This window comes from Pecten maximus, chromosome 11 (assembly GCF_902652985.1).
Source record: "Pecten maximus chromosome 11, xPecMax1.1, whole genome shotgun sequence".
Classification (NCBI taxonomy): Eukaryota; Metazoa; Mollusca; class Bivalvia; order Pectinida; family Pectinidae; genus Pecten; species Pecten maximus.
In genome coordinates, this window is record NC_047025.1 from 39,366,885 (window position 1) to 39,387,078 (window position 20,194).

At 39.9% G+C, this 20,194-nt stretch overlaps 1 protein-coding gene and 1 long non-coding RNA gene across 2 annotated transcripts; both read right to left on the reverse strand.

Annotated features, from left to right (window-relative positions):
* Nucleotides 1-422: 422 nt before the first annotated feature.
* On the reverse strand, nucleotides 423-3,244 carry LOC117338194. Its single transcript, XR_004534986.1, has 2 exons — nucleotides 3,023-3,244; nucleotides 423-2,508 (listed from the first exon to the last, which is right to left on the reverse strand). It is a non-coding gene; the product is annotated as an uncharacterized LOC117338194 (long non-coding RNA).
* An 11,455-nt stretch (nucleotides 3,245-14,699) lies between these two features.
* LOC117337974 (toll-like receptor 2) lies at nucleotides 14,700-19,184 on the reverse strand. The gene has a single exon (XM_033899131.1). The coding sequence runs from the start codon at nucleotides 18,334-18,336 to the stop codon at nucleotides 17,050-17,052; it is 1,287 nt and encodes a 428-aa protein (XP_033755022.1). The 5' UTR covers nucleotides 18,337-19,184; the 3' UTR covers nucleotides 14,700-17,049.
* Between the last annotated feature and the right edge of the window lie 1,010 nt (nucleotides 19,185-20,194).

The window sequence follows — 20,194 nt, forward strand, 5'->3', positions numbered from 1 at the left end:
GTATAGATTTCTACATCATATCGCTTTACATTGTATATTTCGCAGTATAGATTTAATTAATTCTAAAACAAAACAGAACAAAACGAAGAAAGTTCCCTGGTCCTTTGAATGTTATATTGACCTCTGCTAAAAACACATCTCGGCACAAATCACATAATTTCTAATTTTAGCAGATGTTTTTTTTTTTTTTTGACGACATCAGTATTTTTATCGATATACGATACATATTAAAGGGAATTGAACCTCACAATTTGTCATCATAACAAAAATCAAAACATAGAAAGAAATTCGTAGATGTTAATATAAGATTCTACGGACCTGACAAAACATTATATTAACTCCTCGGTGATACCATGGGGTATTTCCTAGGAAATGATTGATGCCATGTGATCTCATTAGGACCAATGAGTGACAGTGTTACATACCAATCATACGATAAATTTTATTATGATATAAGCAGCATTGCCACGTATATGCTTCATGACAAATATATCATGATCATAATCCCACATACCTAACATATGATGGACTATTTTTCTCACACCTTCTTCGTAAAATGCATCGGGAAATTGATCCAACATGGCGAAACCATATAGAAACTTGGCATATTTTCTCGGTGACCGACAATAAAACTAATTACATACTTGGAAAGATGAGAAAAAGTACGGTATACCATGAAAAATAAGTTGACTGTCAAAGTGTCAAGTTAACAACAAATATATATTAATGTCTGTCAGAGGTGATCGGCTTTCCGGAAACTGCCGACTGATGTTTGACATCACGTCATATTCCTTCGCCTACGCTTGCTTACACAACGAAAACTATCTAGTCTTCCGCTGTAAATAAAAATAAATTATCAACAAACAGTAACAATGTGACTGAATTTATAGGTCAATGATCACAATTTTTTTTCAAATCACATAGAAAAAAATGATACAGTGCATTTGTGAATGTTATTATACATAAAAACAAACAGAAGGGTTTTCGAAGTGACGTCACACAATTAAAAAGTAATGCCGAACCTGAGGTCACTCGGTGAACCTATGTGGAATAAATTCCATACAACATAGTTATGAGTGTAAGATAAATTCCAAACCGCATAGTTACGAGTGAAATATAAAGTTAATACTGCATAGTCATGAGTGTAAGATAAATTACATACAAATGTACTGCATAGTTACGAGTTAAAGATAAATTCCAAGCAACATAGTTACGAGTGAAAGAAAAAATTAATACAACAAAGTTACGAGTGTAAGATAAATTCAATACTGCATAGTTACGAGTGAAAGATGAATTTAATACTGCATAGTCATGAGTGTAAGATAAATTCCATACAACACAGTCAAGAGTGTAAGATAAATTCCATACAACACAGTCAAGAGTGTAAGATAAATTCCATACAACACAGTCAAGAGTGTAAGATACATTCCATACAACACAGTCAAGAGTGTAAGATAAATTCAATACTACATAGTCAAGAGTGTAAGATAAATTCAATATTACATAGTCAATAGTGTAAGAAAAATTCAATACTACATAGTCAAGAGTGTAAGATAAATTCCATACAACACAGTCAAGAGTGTAAGATAAATTAAATACAACACAGTCAAGAGTGTAAGATAAATTCAATACTACACAGTCAAGAGTGTAAGATAAATTCCATACAACACAGTCAAGAGTGTAAGATAAATTCCATACAACACAGTCAAGAGTGTAAGATAAATTCCATACAACACAGTCAAGAGTGTAAGATAAATTCCATACTACACAGTCAAGAGTGTAAGATAAACTCCGTGTTATAACCAGGCAGAAAGGTGATCAACTTTTAATAAATACACTAAATATATAACCATGAATGTTATATGTTGTATCGGTAATATGTGGTTACTGTAAACCAACTTATTTTCGCGTGCGATTAATCTTCGCGTGTATTGCGGATGATTAAATATTCGTGAAATTAATCACTGCGAAAAAGTCGTTAGTCATGAAAATGTGAAATTAAGACGCCGCAAAAATAAGTTGGTTTACAGTATATTGAACGCGTTCAGTACGGATAAAGTATGTACGCTATACATGCGTCTGTGTATGACAGAGTCGTAAACTGTATTGACGACACTGCCCGGAACAGGTCCTGGTGTGTTTCTAAATCTGTCGTATCTACGTCCTTAAATGATGGGAATCGTTCTCTTAATAATCTTTCCACCACACAGTATCCCAGGTCGGCGTCAATGCTGAACGTGACACTAAACATAGTGTATGACAAGGCGGGGGTCACTCCGCTTAATGTGTCGGTCTCGTGAACTATGGACGCCGTATTACCGGAAGTACTGGTCACCTGACAGATACAGTAGCTCGGGAACGGAAATTGCGTTGTTCCTAAGTATGTTGCGGGCTCCACTGTCGAACATAACACCACCACCGCTATAATAAGAAAGTTGACCATAATACCGTCATTCTAAAGCCCGGATGTTTTCTGTGAACTCATTAGTATGTCGGGTTACTGTACATCTGAAACGAAAATAATAAAATATCATATTGTGGCTCCATAAACAACGATGTTTAATTTCACATTTTATTATTGACATTATAATCAGAAGTATATACCCACTCTGATCAATTTCATCAATTTTGAAGAAAAAAATCATTCTGAGATTCAGCATGTCTTTTCCCCAATCGATTGAGTTAGTCGTGAAATAATGGTCGCCTTTGTGGTACACACCAGTAAATACATAGACAAATTGGCCAAGTGTGGCTAAATCTGTGTGATCCTATAGAGTATTAAAATCACATTGAACAGGAGACATTTTGTCAGTTATACTTTTGATTAGTCATTGAAGACAACACAATACATTTTTCAGATTAACCTCGAATTCTCATTCCACTATATTACGAAATTATTTACTACCACTTTCGATCACATCTTTACATATATACATGTTTTACTGTGATGTAGTCATCAATTCAAAAACAAAAAGTCATCAGTATGTTCTGTAAGATATTAAGAGTGTCGCTGACTTCTTACCGTTAGATATGATACCACCCCAGTGTTTCCTGTACGATCCTACACTCTGGTAGTAACCTGATGAGGTATGAGACACACCACCAGCCTGTTTTACTAGTATAAGACTGATGAGGTATGAGACACACCACCAGCCTGTTTTACTAGTATAAGACAGTTGTCCTTGACGTTCCCTTATTAACGTCCACATGTATTATGTATACGGACCAAATTAAACATAATGAGATCTCTAATAAAGAGACTGACTTTGGCCCATTACTTATATCAGCCGCCGTTTAAAACTCCTACATGGAAAGCTTGAGCGGATATCTTACTGGTAAATCTAGCATTCAATAGAATAAATTTAAATACATCGATCAAATAAGAAACCGTCTGTCAGCCCACTTTTAATAACTTGAAAGTTAGACGGAATATTAACATATTAACCTGTTGTTGAATACATCAACTTTAGGTAATATGAGTCTACACCGACATAAACCGTCAGAGTGACACTGCCCAAATATGTCCCAAACCGACATAAACCGTCAGAGTGACACTGCCCAAATATGTCCCAAACCGACGTACACCGTCAGAGTGACACTGCCCAAATATGTCACAAACCGACGTACACCGTCAGAGTGACACTGCCCTAATATGTCCCAAACCGACGTACACCGTCAGAGTGACTCTGCCCAAATATGTCACAAACCGACATAAAACCGTCAGAGTGACCCTGCCCTAATATGTCACAAACCGACATAAACCGTCATAGTGACACTGCCCAAATATGTCCCAAACCGACGTAAACCGTCAGAGTGACAATGTCCAAATATGTCCTAAACCGACGTACACCGTCAAAGTGACTCTGCCCAAATATGTCCCAAACCGACATAAACCGTCAGAGTGACACTGCCCAAATATGTCCCAAACCGACGTACACCGTCAAAGTGACACTGCCCTAATATGTCCCAAACCGACGTACACCGTCAGAGTGACCCTGCCCTAATATGTCCCAAACCGACGTACACCGTCAAAGTGACACTGCCCTAATATGTCACAAACCGACGTATACCGTCAAAGTGACACTGCCCTAATATGTCACAAACCGACGTACACCGTCAAAGTGACACTGCCCTAATATGTCCCAAACCGACGTACACCGTCAAAGTGACACTGCCCTAATATGTCACAAACCGACGTATACCGTCAGAGTGACACTGCCCTAATATGTCACAAATCGACGTATACCGTCAAAGTGACACTGCCCTAATATGTCACAAACCGACGTACAATGTATACCGTCAAAGTGGCACTGCCCAAATATGTCACAAACCGACGTACAATGTAAACCGTCAAAGTGACACTGCCCAAATATGTCCCAAACCGACGTATACCGTGAAAGTGACACTGCCCAAATATGTCCCAAACCGACGTACACCGTCAGAGTGACACTGCCCTAATATGTCCCAAACCGACGTACACCGTCAGAGTGACACTGCCCAAATATGTCACAAACCGACATAAACCGTCAGAGTGACCCTGCCCTAATATGTCACAAACCGACATAAACCGTCAGAGTGACACTGCCCAAATATGTCACAAACCGACGTACACCGTCAGAGTGACCCTGCCCAAATATGTCCCAAACCGACATAAACCGACATAAACCGACATAAAACCGTCAGAGTGACCCTGCCCAAATATGTCACAAACCGACGTACACCGTCAGAGTGACCCTGCCCAAATATGTCACAAACCGACGTAAACCGTCAGAGTGACAATGTCCAAATATGTCCCAAACCGACGTACACCGTCAAAGTGACTCTGCCCAAATATGTCCCAAACCGACATAAACCGTCAGAGTGACACTGCCCAAATATGTCCCAAACCGACGTACACCGTCAGAGTGACACTGCCCAAATATGTCACAAACCGACGTACACCGTCAGAGTGACACTGCCCAAATATGTCACAAACCGACGTACACCGTCAGAGTGACACTGCCCAAATATGTCACAAACCGACATACACCGTCAGAGTGACACTGCCCAAATATGTCACAAACCGACGTACACCGTCAGAGTGACACTGCCCAAATATGTCACAAACCGACGTACACCGTCAGAGTGACACTGCCCTAATATGTCCCAAACCGACGTACACCGTCAGAGTGACACTGCCCAAATATGTCACAAACCGACATAAAACCGTCAGAGTGACCCTGCCCTTATATGTCACAAACCGACATAAACCGTCAGAGTGACACTGCCCAAATATGTCACAAACCGACGTACACCGTCAGAGTGACCCTGCCCAAATATGTCCCAAACCGACATAAACCGACATAAACCGACATAAAACCGTCAGAGTGACCCTGCCCAAATATGTCACAAACCGACGTACACCGTCAGAGTGACCATGCCCAAATATGTCCCAAACCGACGTACACCGTCAGAGTGACACTGCCCAAATATGTCCCAAACCGACGTACACCGTCAGAGTGACACTGCCCAAATATGTCACAAACCGACGTACACCGTCAGAGTGACACTGCCCTAATATGTCCCAAACCGACGTACACCGTCAGAGTGACTCTGCCCAAATATGTCACAAACCGACATAAAACCGTCAGAGTGACCCTGCCCTAATATGTCACAAACCGACATAAACCGTCAGAGTGACACTGCCCAAATATGTCACAAACCGACGTACACCGTCAGAGTGACCCTGCCCAAATATGTCCCAAACCGACATAAACCGACATAAACCGACATAAAACCGTCAGAGTGACCCTGCCCAAATATGTCACAAACCGACGTACACCGTCAGAGTGACCATGCCCAAATATGTCCCAAACCGACGTACACCGTCAGAGTGACCCTGTCAAAATATGTCCCAAACCGACGTACACCGTCAGAGTGACACTGCCCTAATATGTCACAAACCGACGTATACTGTCAAAGTGACACTGCCCAAATATGTCACAAACCGACGTACAATGTATACCGTCAAAGTGGCACTGCCCAAATATGTCACAAACCGACGTATACTGTCAAAGTGACACTGTCCTAATATGTCCCAAATCGACGTATACCGTCAGAGTGACCCTGCCCTAATATGTCCCAAACCGACGTACATTGTATACCGTCAAAGTGGCACTGCCCAAATATGTCACAAACCGACGTACACCGTCAGAGTGACACTGCCCTAATATGTCACAAACCGACGTAAACCGTCAGAGTGACACTGCCCTAATATGTCACAAACCGACGTATACCGTCAGAGTGACACTGCCCAAATATGTCACAAACCGACGTATACTGTCAAAGTGACCCTGCCCAAATATGTCACAAACCGACGTACACCGTCAGAGTGACCCTGCCCTAATATGTCACAAACCGACGTATACCGTCAAAGTGGCACTGCCCAAATATGTCACAAAACCGACGTACACCGTCAGAGTGACAATGTCCAAATATGTCACAAACCGACGTAAACCGTCAGAGTGACACTGCCCTAATATGTCACAAACCGACGTACACCGTCAAAGTGACACTGCCCAAATATGTCCCAAACCGACGTACACCGTCATAAACCGACATAAAACCGTCAGAGTGACACTGCCCTAATATGTCACAAACCGACATAAACCGACATAAACCGACATAAAACCGTCAGAGTGACACTGCCCTAATATGTCACAAACCGACGTACACCGTCAGAGTGACACTGTCCAAATATGTCCCAAACCGACATAAACCGTCAGAGTGACACTGCCCAAATATGTCACAAACCGACGTACACCGTCAGAGTGACACTGCCCAAATATGTCCCAAACCGACGTACACCGTCAGAGTGACACTGCCCAAATATGTCCCAAACCGACGTACACCGTCAGAGTGACCCTGCCCTAATATGTCCCAAACCGACGTACAATGTATACCGTCAGAGTGACCCTGCCCAAATATGTCCCAAACCGACGTACACCGTCAGAGTGACACTGCCCAAATATGTCCCAAACCGACGTACACCGTCATAAACCGACATAAAACCGTCAGAGTGACACTGCCCTAATATGTCACAAACCGACATAAACCGACATAAACCGACATAAAACCGTCAGAGTGACACTGCCCTAATATGTCACAAACCGACGTACACCGTCAGAGTGACAATGTCCAAATATGTCCCAAACCGACATAAACCGTCAGAGTGACACTGCCCAAATATGTCACAAACCGACGTACACCGTCAGAGTGACACTGCCCAAATATGTCCCAAACCGACGTACACCGTCAGAGTGACACTGCCCAAATATGTCCCAAACCGACGTACACCGTCAGAGTGACCCTGCCCTAATATGTCCCAAACCGACGTACAATGTATACCGTCAGAGTGACCCTGCCCAAATATGTCCCAAACCGACGTACACCGTCAGAGTGACACTGCCCAAATATGTCCCAAACCGACGTACACCGTCAGAGTGACCATGCCCTAATATGTCCCAAACCGACGTACACCGTCAGAGTGACCCTGTCAAAATATGTACCAAACCGACGTACACCGTCAGAGTGACCCTGTCAAAATATGTACCAAACCGACGTACACCGTCAGAGTGACCCTGTCAAAATATGTACCAAACCGACGTACACCGTCAGAGTGACCCTGTCAAAATATGTACCAAACCGACGTACACCGTCAGAGTGACCATGCCCTAATATGTCCCAAACCGACGTACACCGTCAGAGTGACCCTGTCAAAATATGTACCAAACCGACATAAACCGTCAGAGTGACCATGCCCAAATATGTCACAAACCGACGTACACCGTCAGAGTGACCCTGCCCAAATATGTCACAAACCGACGTACACCGTCAGAGTGACAATGTCCAAATATGTCCCAAACCGACATAAACCGTCAGAGTGACACTGCCCAAATATGTCACAAACCGACGTACACCGTCAGAGTGACACTGCCCAAATATGTCCCAAACCGACGTACACCGTCATAAACCGACATAAAACCGTCAGAGTGACACTGCCCTAATATGTCACAAACCGACATAAACCGACATAAACCGACATAAAACCGTCAGAGTGACACTGCCCTAATATGTCACAAACCGACGTACACCGTCAGAGTGACAATGTCCAAATATGTCCCAAACCGACATAAACCGTCAGAGTGACACTGCCCAAATATGTCACAAACCGACGTACACCGTCAGAGTGACACTGCCCAAATATGTCCCAAACCGACGTACACCGTCAGAGTGACACTGCCCAAATATGTCCCAAACTGACGTACACCGTCAGAGTGGCCCTGCCCTAATATGTCCCAAACCGACGTACACCGTCAGAGTGACACTGCCCAAATATGTCCCAAACCGACGTACACCGTCAGAGTGACCCTGCCCTAATATGTCCCAAACCGACGTACAATGTATACCGTCAGAGTGACCCTGCCCAAATATGTCCCAAACCGACATAAACCGTCAGAGTGACACTGCCCTAATATGTACCAAACCGACACAAACCGTCAGAGTGACCCTGCCCAAATATGTCCCAAACCGACGTATACCGTCAAAGTGACACTGCCCAAATATGTCCCAAACCGACATAAACCGTCAAAGTGACACTGCCCAAATATGTCCCAAACCGACATAAACCGTCAAAGTGACACTGCCCAAATATGTCCCAAACCGACATAAACCGTCAAAGTGACACTGCCCAAATATGTCCCAAACCGACACAAACCGTCAGAGTGACCCTGCCCAAATATGTCACAAACCGACACAAACCGTCAGAGTGACACTGCCCAAATATGTCCCAAACCGACGTATACCGTCAAAGTGACACTGCCCAAATATGTCCCAAACCGACATAAACCGTCAAAGTGACACTGCCCAAATATGTCCCAAACCGACATAAACCGTCAGAGTGACACTGCCCTAATATGTCCCAAACCGACATAAACCGACATAAACCGTCAGAGTGACACTGCCCTAATATGTCCCAAACCGACGTACACCGTCAGAGTGACCCTGCCCAAATATGTCACAAACCGACGTACACCGTCAGAGTGACAATGTCCAAATATGTCCCAAACCGACGTACACCGTCAAAGTGACAATGTCCAAATATGTCCCAAACCGACGTATACCGTCAGAGTGACAATGTCCAAATATGTCCCAAACCGACGTACATTGTATACCGTCAGAGTGACACTGCCCAAATATGTCCCAGTTCAACGTTCTGTGTGTAGATCTTTCGCAGTTAATATATTAACCGATGTGGTTTTTAGAGATACCAGTCCTCCATTGGGACTTTTTTTTTAATCCGAAAGAAAAATTTGTAATACGATACAAAGATGATCACTCTTGAAAATAATGATTGAAATTAAACTGAATTCTTAAGAAACATGTTAATGTTTGATCAGGAGTCAATTTAACGGCAACACCGAGGGATAAAGATAACATGAAAAATCAAAATATCGTTTTTGGAATTTTGTTTACACTGAAAGAGTTATTTATCACGTAATGTAAGTTGTTAATTGTTTGATTGTTGCATTAAAGACAGTCTTTACTCAAAACGGTCAAATTAAACAGGATTATTAATTCCGTATGTAGCATACTAAAGGTAGCTATGATCGTCCATGTGTAGTATGCTGGAAGGTGCTATGATTGCCCATATGTAGCATGTTAGGAGAAGTTTTGATATTCCGTATGTAGCATTCTAGAAGGAGATTTGATATTCCGTATGTAGTATGCTGGAAGGAGTTATGATCGTCCGTGTAGTATGCTGGAAGGTGCTTTGGTCGTCCGTGTGTAGTATGCTGGAAGGTGCTATGATCGTCCGTGTGTAGTATGCTGGAAGGTGCTATGATCGTCCATATGTAGTATGCTGGAAGGTGCTTTGGTCGTCCGTGTGTAGTATGCTGGAAGGTGCTATGATCGTCCATATGTAGCATGCTGGAAGGACGAGCTACGTAGATGCGTTGTTTAGACGTGAGAAATGTTGAAATATTCAAGGAAATCTTCCCAATCATGCCGAGAGCGTGCATCATGTTTCAATTGGACGACCTTTAAACTTTAACTTTGAAAATACAGACAGAGCTTGTAAAGGCCCCAGAGGTGTGACAATAGGAAGTCCTATTTATACTGATAACTTACAATGTATTACAATATATGTACACTAAGGTTTAGTCTACTTTCAAGTTCAATTACCCTGAGCTGCCGTTCAGACTACGAAATCGAATTTTTTTTTTGTCTGGACTTTTAGTATTCGTGTAGAACATGCTAGGAATGTTCAAGACTGTTTAAATGTTTAAATGAACGAAAAGCACATACATTCAATGTCACTAGTATCAAATATGATAAAATATTTCATTTTTTAAAACTGATTTTTACAACGGAGATAAATTATGGCATTTATTATGTTTTAAGTTTGCTGGTAAATACTATCACTATAGTCGAATTGACATTATTTGTTCACTTGTGTGAACATTCGAAATGATCGATGTTTACCTTAACCTGTGGGTCACATTTTAATTCATGCACATGTACTGCTCTCGGCGTTCTTTCGGAACCCAATCTTGAAAATTATACAATTTTTTTTTCTCTATTGATATTTCTTTTCTGTCTAAAGAACTTTCCAAATGTCTCTCTTTGACACTGCGTTACTTTTTTTGTCTTCCTAATGTCTTCCTTGACACTGCCTCACTTTTTGTCTTCCTTATGTCTCCCCTGACATTGCCTCACTTTTGGTCTTCCTAATGTCTCCCTTGACACTGCCTCCCGTTTTGTCTTCCTAATGTCTCCCTTGACACTGCCCCAATTTTTGTCTTCCTTATGTCTCCCCTTACATTGCCTCCCTTTTGTCTTCCTAATGTCTCCCCTGGCATTGCCTCACTTTTGTCTTCCTAATGTTTCCCCTGACATTGCCTCACTTTTGTCTTCCTAATGTCTCCCTTGACACTGCCTCACTTTTTGTCTTCCTAATGTCTCCCTTGACATTGCCTCACTTTTTGTCTTCCTAATGTCTCCCTTGACATTGCCTCACTTTTTGTCTTCCTAATGTCTCCCCTGACATTGCCTCACTTTTGTCTTCCTAATGTCTCCCCTGACATTGCCTCACTTTTGTCTTCCTAATGTATCCCCTGACATTGCCTCACTTTTTGTCTTCCTAATGTCTCCCTTGACATTGCCTCACTTTTGTCTTCCTAATGTCTCCCTTGACATTGCCTCACTTTTTGTCTTCCTAATGTTTCCCCTGACATTGCCTCACTTTTGTCTTCCTTATGTCTCCCCTTACATTGCCTCACTTTTTGTCTTCCTAATGTCTCCCCTTACATTGCCTCACTTTTGTCTTCCTTATGTCTCCCCTTACATTGCCTCACTTTTGTCTTCCTAATGTCTCCCCTGACATTGCCTCACTTTTGTCTTCCTAATGTCTCCCCTGACATTGCCTCACTTTTGTCTTCCTAATGTCTCCCCTGACATTGCCTCACTTTTGTCTTCCTAATGTCTCCCCTGACATTGCCTCCCTTTTGTCTTCCTAATGTCTCCCCTGACATTGCCTCACTTTTGTCTTCCTAATGTCTCCCCTGACATTGCCTCACTTTTGTCTTCCTAATGTCTCCCTTGACACTGCCTCACTTTTGTCTTCCTAATGTCTCCCCTGACATTGCCTCACTTTTGTCTTCCTAATGTCTCCCTTGACACTGCCTCACTTTTGTCTTCCTAATGTCTCCCCTGACATTGCCTCACTTTTGTCTTCCTAATGTCTCCCTTGACACTGCCTCACTTTTGTCTTCCTAATGTCTCCCTTGACATTGCCTCACTTTTGTCTTCCTAATGTCTCCCCTTACATTGCCTCACGTTTTGTCTTCCTAATGTCTCCCCTGACATTGCCTCACTTTTGTCTTCCTAATGTCTCCCCTTACATTGCCTCACGTTTTGTCTTCCTAATGTCTCCCTTGACATTGCCTCACTTTTGTCTTCCTAATGTCTCCCCTGACATTGCCTCACTTTTGTCTTCCTAATGTATCCCCTGACATTGCCTCACTTTTGTCTTCCTAATGTCTCCCTTGACATTGCCTCACTTTTGTCTTCCTAATGTCTCCCCTGACATTGCCTCACTTTTGTCTTCCTAATGTCTCCCCTGACATTGCCTCACTTTTGTCTTCCTAATGTCTCCCTTCACACTGCGTCACTTTTTGTCTCCCTTATGTCTTCCTCGACACTGTATTATTTTTGGCGTTTCGTTGCGAGTTTTCACCAGTGAGTGAGGATTTGGGGTATGTCCCGTTGGCCGAGACATTCCAGAGTCTCTCTCTACTCCTGCTTATCGTTCAGAATTTAGGGAGTGGGAAACTGGTACACCCGTTGTAAGTATAATGTGACCGGGTATGGAGTCCCTCTAGGTGTGTTCGGCAGTATACTTCATTCAGGTAGCACTATATGGTCGACATCAGTTCTGTTCTATCACAATGACACAATCAAGAATATACTGCAACCTCCTAGAACACACATACTCACCACACGAATCTCGTACACAGAGTAGGCCGTCCTTAAATGACTGTCGCTGTTGATATGACCTTAAACATTTCTGAATGATTCCCATCACTTTCCTGCTTTTCGAGCAACTGGAACCACAAAGCTACTATAACCGCAAAGCTAATTGCTGTTTGATGTGGTGGCAATATTTGTGAATAATCTATAGAATTAAAATAAACACATTTACCTGTCAATCTGCTCCCCCATGTTATTAACTAGTGTGGCCATGTGAAGACGTCAGAATCAGTCCGGTGTAATGACTCACCTTTGGCATTTCGTTAATCCATATCCGGTAATATAAATAGAAAATACTTATGTCGACCTTTATTTTTATCGTAAAGCTCCTTTAATTATTTTCAGTAAATACTTTGTGTTCTCCGTGTCTATTGGCGGCCTTGCCCAAGGCTATGATAATTGATGAACAGGTGGCACAAGATGGTCCTCAAAGCGTGTGTAAACATTGTAAGTGATTGTGCTGTGGATATAACGTGTGGTCTGTGTATTTAAACTGATATAAACTGTAAAAATATATTCTAGATTGTGGTTCATGTTTTTGATATATTGTCTAGCATCAAATGTGTTCTATATTGAAATTAATGGTTTTGACATTTTGTCTGACAGGAAATATATATTGTTAATGTTTCTGATGTATTGTCTTCCACAAAATGTGATCTATATTGCCATTTATATTTCTGATATATTGTCTTTGTAACTATTCTGACATAACATTTGTTCTATATCGTTAACGTGTCTGACATACTTTCTATGTATCTACACTGTTCTCGTTCTGACATAAATGTGTTCGATATTGTTAATGTGTCCTTCTTCTGACATAAATGTGTTCTATATCGCTAACGTGTCTGACATACTTTCTATATATCTACACTGTCCTTGTTCTGACATAAATGTGTTCAATATTGTTAACGTGTCTGACATACTATTTATATACCATAATTAAGTTGATCGTCTTCGATGCTACTGTTTTAGTCGAAGGGTTAGGTGATACACGTATCATAACCACCTAAGTCTTGTTTTCTCAAAATGTCAAAACCATTAATTTCTATATAGAACACAAACGTATACTGATTTTTTATTCAAATTCAAATGTGCATTGCACAAATCTATTTATATAAGTAATTTGATGGTAATATATATACAGCACATAACGGTATATACTGGATGCAAGCCTACTCTACTCAGTTATAATGACTGCTCTATGAATGGTACAATTCTTCGTATAACCTCGGAGATAGTAATTGAGGTGGTAGAGTGGTTAAGGTGTCCCGACACGGGGCAGTTGTACTACGACTTTCCTCCACCTCCAAAACCCGGCACGTCTTTAAATGACCCTAACTGTTAATAGGACGTTCAACACAATAAACTAAAAAAGTTCCAAGTTATGATCAGAGTCTAAACTAAGTACTGTATGTCAAAATCGCTGTTAAAATTCTTTTTAAAAGTTCGTTAATGGTTATTGTCTTCGTTAAAGGTCGTCCAACTCCCACAAACGTCTAACGCACTTGATCATGTGCCAATGTATTAATGAAGGAGAGACAGTCAAACATATTTGTATACAGATAAGGAAGAGCTATGTATTTGTTTGTGATAAAGATTAACATCCGATATCGAGGTAGTTATCTTTCCCTTTGGATGTGTACACCCTCAATAGTAGCATTAGTAGAGTGTGGGAACGGCAGTTCCTAAGTCTATCCAGGTAAACACAGCTTATTTCTATGTGTTATATGACACTTAACTTATTTTTCATGCAGGTTATTCCATGACAATGTTCTGGTTTCGTTAAACAAGTACAGGTGTTGGGGTATTATAAACAAGACGCGTCTAAAATAACTTATCATAATGACAAAAACATAATGTTAATAAGGAAATCTGCTCTTTACACAACATTTAACCTGACACGTACCTCGGGTAATGGTGTAATACCCTAGCCAATCCCATTCAGTACAATAATATTTCCGCATAACTAAGAAGATATGATGTCTTTAGAATAGCACCTATTCAGACTGACACACGACGTCGGATATTTCGTTTACAGTACAATAAACATATAATCCTCCTCCGTGAATACAGTAGTGCACTGTATGGCAGGTACGTCAAAAAGTGGGAATAAAAACTGAATGACGATAAACAATTGAATTCAATTTATTTGAAAGCTGTACCTACAGTTTTTGATCATCTGTACACCAATAATCACAAAATATACGTGTGTGTATTTTAAACAAACTTGCCATAATTATGGTTAGGTTGACAAATCATTGTAGACTGAAAGCCTTTATTGTAACTCAATCTGATAGAATTACTTAAAACGTCACACAGCTCAAACAGGACGCAATTAGACATATCACTTTCAAGGCTGTTTATTCATATAACAAGCAGTAGTTATTGATAGTAATGGGAATGTTATCTTCAAGGTAGATCAGAACGGGGTATAGAAATCACTGTGTCATGACTTTGGTTTAATTGAACATCCATGTAGCAAAACTATGGTCGCTCATATGGCTATAAGATATAAGTTCTGTATATAAACATTACTGTTTAGTAATGTAAACAGGTATGTGAAAACCTCGACATTATGAACGACTGACAATATTGTAATTTTTGATTAACCTGGGGGTTCGTAATCACTGCCGCCATACTTAATGAGATACTGCCTGTTCCCCTGGATAACATCAGTGTTCAAAACAACAAACTTGAAACATCACCAAACTTTCATGATACAATTATAAACATAAATATATACACATTTAGTCAATAATTACAATTATAAACATCAATATATAAAAATTCATAGTCAATAATTACAATTATAAACATCCAAATAAAAAAGATATTGGGGATCGCTTGCTGTATGAATAAGGTTAGACCGTAGTTGTCAAAAGTGTATCCGAAAGTCGAACTCGTAGTATTTTACTCACTATGTACAACTATGAAGGTTGATCTTGGATGATGAATTGTTTTAGATTGATCCACTTACAGAACAAAAGCAATACACTTTGGATACTTCGGCCATATCACACGGCCTCCATCAGCTGAATGGCTGTCATTTAGTACTGACCTGTCAGTCTCATGTGACTGAAGGAGACAGCTGTACATGGATGGTAGATCCTCCATCTAGCTAGGTCAAATTCGGCTATATATTAATTCTGTAACAATACAACTTATAATATCTGACGACAACCATACAAAATGGAGAGTGTATCTGACGACAACCATACAAAATGGAGAGTGTATCTGACGACAACCATACAAAATTGAGAGTGATTAAAGCCAACTCTATTCTTCTACCCCGCCGTACCGATGATGGAGGCTGTGCAGTATGACGAAGTAAGCTAACTATGGATCGATTTAAAACAAGTCATTGTGAGGTGTGTTAGGTATATGTATAACTTGAGTTGTTTTAACATAACTCCATGACAGCACTTATATGATATATATGAACAACAAATTTTATATAATTGATAATCTTTTCTCCCCGTAGAATTTCCAGATGAATTTTTTTTCCGGATATGTAAGTGATTGAAACATAGCTTAATAATAAATGCAAATTCACTATTATATCATATTACTAGCTGTTATAGGCACAAGATAGGTATTTTATATACACAAGCATACAATTATATACATAAATCTGCTAAAGATTTCATATGACAATATACTAACATTGAAGGTACACCGTTAATATCAAAATATTCCGTCATACGAGTGAAATATATGTTATAGTCAACGTGAAACCATTCCAGTTTATTTTAATTGCATTTTATATTCTTAAAACCAAAATTTAAACCATCGAACAATTAAAAGTGTCAAAAAGAGCGGGAATTCATGACGTCATTTCTTTGTGACGTTACTGCTGTTATAAGAGAATCTGTGCATGGATTCCTTACGTCAAATTAGTATATTGTCAAAAACTAGTCAGAATGTTTCAGAAATACAGCAAAATAATCAATTTGCCCATCTTCGCTTCGATTTGAAAAATCGGCAAGATTCAATGAGTTGAATGCAAATGTTCGCTCTGATTGGTCAAAAACGAAAAACTTTTCACTGCAAAATCTTATATTTTCACTGCTCATTGCAACACTGAAAATATAAGTTTTATTAGTTGGATAAATTTCTATATTTTGCCGACAAAAATGCAATAAATGTATTTTATATGTATTCAAACACACAGCTTTGCTTGTGTAGATATTATAAAACAATGAGTCTTATTTATCTATATACTCGTATGTACACATTGTTGGGTCTTATGTGTTTCCAGTACAGATCTATCGCTTTGTTTAGAATGAATGCTACAGTAAGATACATTTCAGAGAGTCGAGTAATTTTTTCCAGAACACTTCCTTGGCAACAAGATCCTTTGTCCACTCTATATAAGTCACCGACTGAAGACTCACTTCAGAGAGTCGAGTAATTTTTTCCAGAACACTTCCTTGCCAACAGTATCTTTGGTCCACTCTATATAAGTCACCGACTGAAGACTCACTTCAGAGAGTCGAGTAACTTTTTCCAGAACACGTCCTTGCCAACAGTATCTTTGGTCCACTCTATATACGTCACGGACTGAAGAAGCATACTAAGAGGGCCGTTCAGGTGACGAGGGCTCAGGTTCTCCAGCATTAACAGCACAAGAGAAGACGCCCCCTGCTCGAAGAACCGGTTCTGTGCCATAAGCGTTTCAAACTGACACCATTGACTTTTTGCGAATTCATTTGTCAGAACGAGTATCACTTTTCTACTAAAATTGATGTTTTTTATTATGTTATCTACTATCAGCTTTCCAGCACTAAAGTCTCGTTCATGAAGACAGAGTTTCATACCATGCTTATTTTCAAGAAACTCTTTTAGTTCCGAGATTACCCAGACACGATCTGTTGAATTGTATGCTACGAATGCGTCATAGATGAACGAATTGTCTCCTGGAAGTGGTTCGTAATCTTTCTTTGAATGTAGTAAGTATATATAATATTTTATATGCCATCTGTTTCTGTAAAGGACGACCGCAATACCGACAAAAACTACTACAACACATGCAGTCACTATCAGGGCAATGGTCAATGTAGGTAAGGGATGGCACTCTCGATACGACGGATCATAAGTTACCAGTCGTCTGTCTTTGTATTTTGAAGGCGATTTACAATAGTAAACTTTGGGATATTTTTTTAGTTTATGGCCGTTAACATTTAGCCATTTCCTAAACCAATATAATTCACAGGAACAGTCGAATGGGTTAAAAGCAATGTCGAGTACTTCAATATCTTTCCAAAGAAAGTCTGGGAAAAAGGATTCATTAATATGGGTAATCTGATTGGAACTGAGAATTAATGTTTTTAATGAGCTTGCATTCTGGAACGTTTTTGATTGCCACGATGAAATAAAGTTCCCGGATAAATCTAGATAAACCAATTTCTGTAATCTTGGAAGGAATGACGTTGGAATAAGCGTAATTCCTGCCTTAACAAGCGCTAAACAAGTCAATTTTTTCAAAGGTAAAAACAATCTTTGCATCCTTACTTCCGTCCATTTCTGAAAAGAAATCCCCGAAAATCGTAGCATTTTGAGATTTTGACACAAATCGAACGATGTGTCACTTATCCTGATATCCTTCTGAACACTACCTAGAGTCAGGCGCTGTAGGGATTTAGAATTAAATGAATTGTTTTCGATGGTCAGCCTCTGTGAGTTAATCTTATCTATTGAGAGAATTCCTAGTTTTGGTAAACCAGAAAACGTATTTCCAGGAATTGTAAATACATGATTATTATCCATCACCAACGTTTCCAGATTTTGTAGACATGCTTTCGATTTATTGAGTCCTTTTAGGTCGGTGATAAGATTCGCGGAAAGTAACAATGTTTTTAGTCTGGGTAATGCTGATATACTTGTAGTCTTAGTTGTATTTGTCTTCACACAGAACGATATGAAATCCGACAAGATGTTATCGTTAATGTTCAATTCTCTTAGCTCCTCGTGTACGTCAGTAAATGATATCTGTTTTATCAAGTTTGCCGATAGGACTAATTTCCTGCAACATAGGGAGACTCTTTTTCAGACTGCCTTTCAAAATCTTTAAATTATTACCGTGGAGGTTTAATATACTCAAAGGTACTTTGGAGAGGGAATCCAACATGCTGAAATTCGAGAAGTGAAGAGTCGTGTTTGATAAGTTGAGGTGATACAACTTTGTTTCATTCAGTGCTCTCATCGCCCTGGTTAGACTCGACAACTGGTTGTTACTTATGTCCAAGACTACAAGGTCCCTGCTAACTGTTTTTTTGAATGTATCTATGGCAACATCCTGTATAAAGTTATTGCTTATGTTTAATGTTTCCAGGCTTTGCAGGTCACTGATATTGGCAAACGTTTTCCGACGAGAGATTTCCGAGGATGTTGTTGGAAAGGTCCAATATTCTAATCGCTTTTGGTAGTATCGGTATCCGTGTTAGCTGCAAGTTGGAACAGTTTGCAAAAGTGGAAGTACATTTACATGGGATAACAGGCGTTCATTGCTGAGGTCAACATCGGAACAACAAGACAGAGCACGAGAACGATCCATTCGTGTACAGTGACAAAGGAGAACATCCTGAATGTTTGTAAAGACAGGAAGTATTTACCTGAAATAGAAAAACACGTCTGTTAAGTTTCCTGTTTTTGTTAAATTACTATAAAGAATAACACACAGTTTGTAGGAACAAAAAAGGGAAACACTTCATTGTATTATCATTGTATTGTTTCGATCATTGTATGGTCTCGATCATTGTATGGTCTCGATCATTGTATTGTCTCGATCATTGTATGGTCTCGATCATTGTTTGGTCTCGATCATTGTACGGTCTCGATCATTGTATTGTCTCGATCATTGTATTGTCGCGATCATTATATTGTCTCGATCATTTTATTGTCTCGATCATTGTATGATATCGATAATTGTATGGTCTCGATCATTGTATGGTCTCGATCATTGTATGGTCTCGATCATTGTATGGTCTCGATCATTGTATTGTCTCGATCATTGTATGGTCTCGATCATTGTTTGGTCTCGATCATTGTATTGTCTCGATCATTGTATTGTCGCGATCATTGTATTGTCTCGATCATTGTATTGTCTCGATCATTGTATTGTCTCGATCATTGTATTGTCTCGATCATGGTATGGTCTCGATCATTGTATGGTCTCGATCATTGTATGGTCTCGATCATTGTTTGGTCTCGATCATTGTATTGTCTCGATCATTGTATTGTCGCGATCATTGTATTGTCTCGATCATTGTATTGTCTCGATCATTGTATGATATCGATCATTGTATGGTCTCGATCATTGTATGGTCTCGATCATTGTATCGTCTCGATCATTGTATGATATCGATCACTGTATGGTCTCGATCATGGTATGGTCTCGATCATTGTATAGTCTCGATCATTGTATTGTCTCGATCATTGTATTGTCGCGATCATTGTATTGTCTCGATCATTTTATGTCTCGATCATTGTATTGTCTCGATCATTGTATGGTCTCGATCATTGTATGGTCTCGATCATTGTTTGGTCTCGATCATTGTATGTTCTCGATCATTGTATTGTCTCTATCATTGTATTGTCGCGATCATTGTATTGTCTCGATCATTGT

Excerpts from the sequence above, each read along its gene's own strand:
- LOC117337974 (XM_033899131.1), bottom strand. The coding sequence starts at position 18,336 with ATGGATAATAATCATGTATTTACAATTCCTGGAAATACGTTTTCTGGT.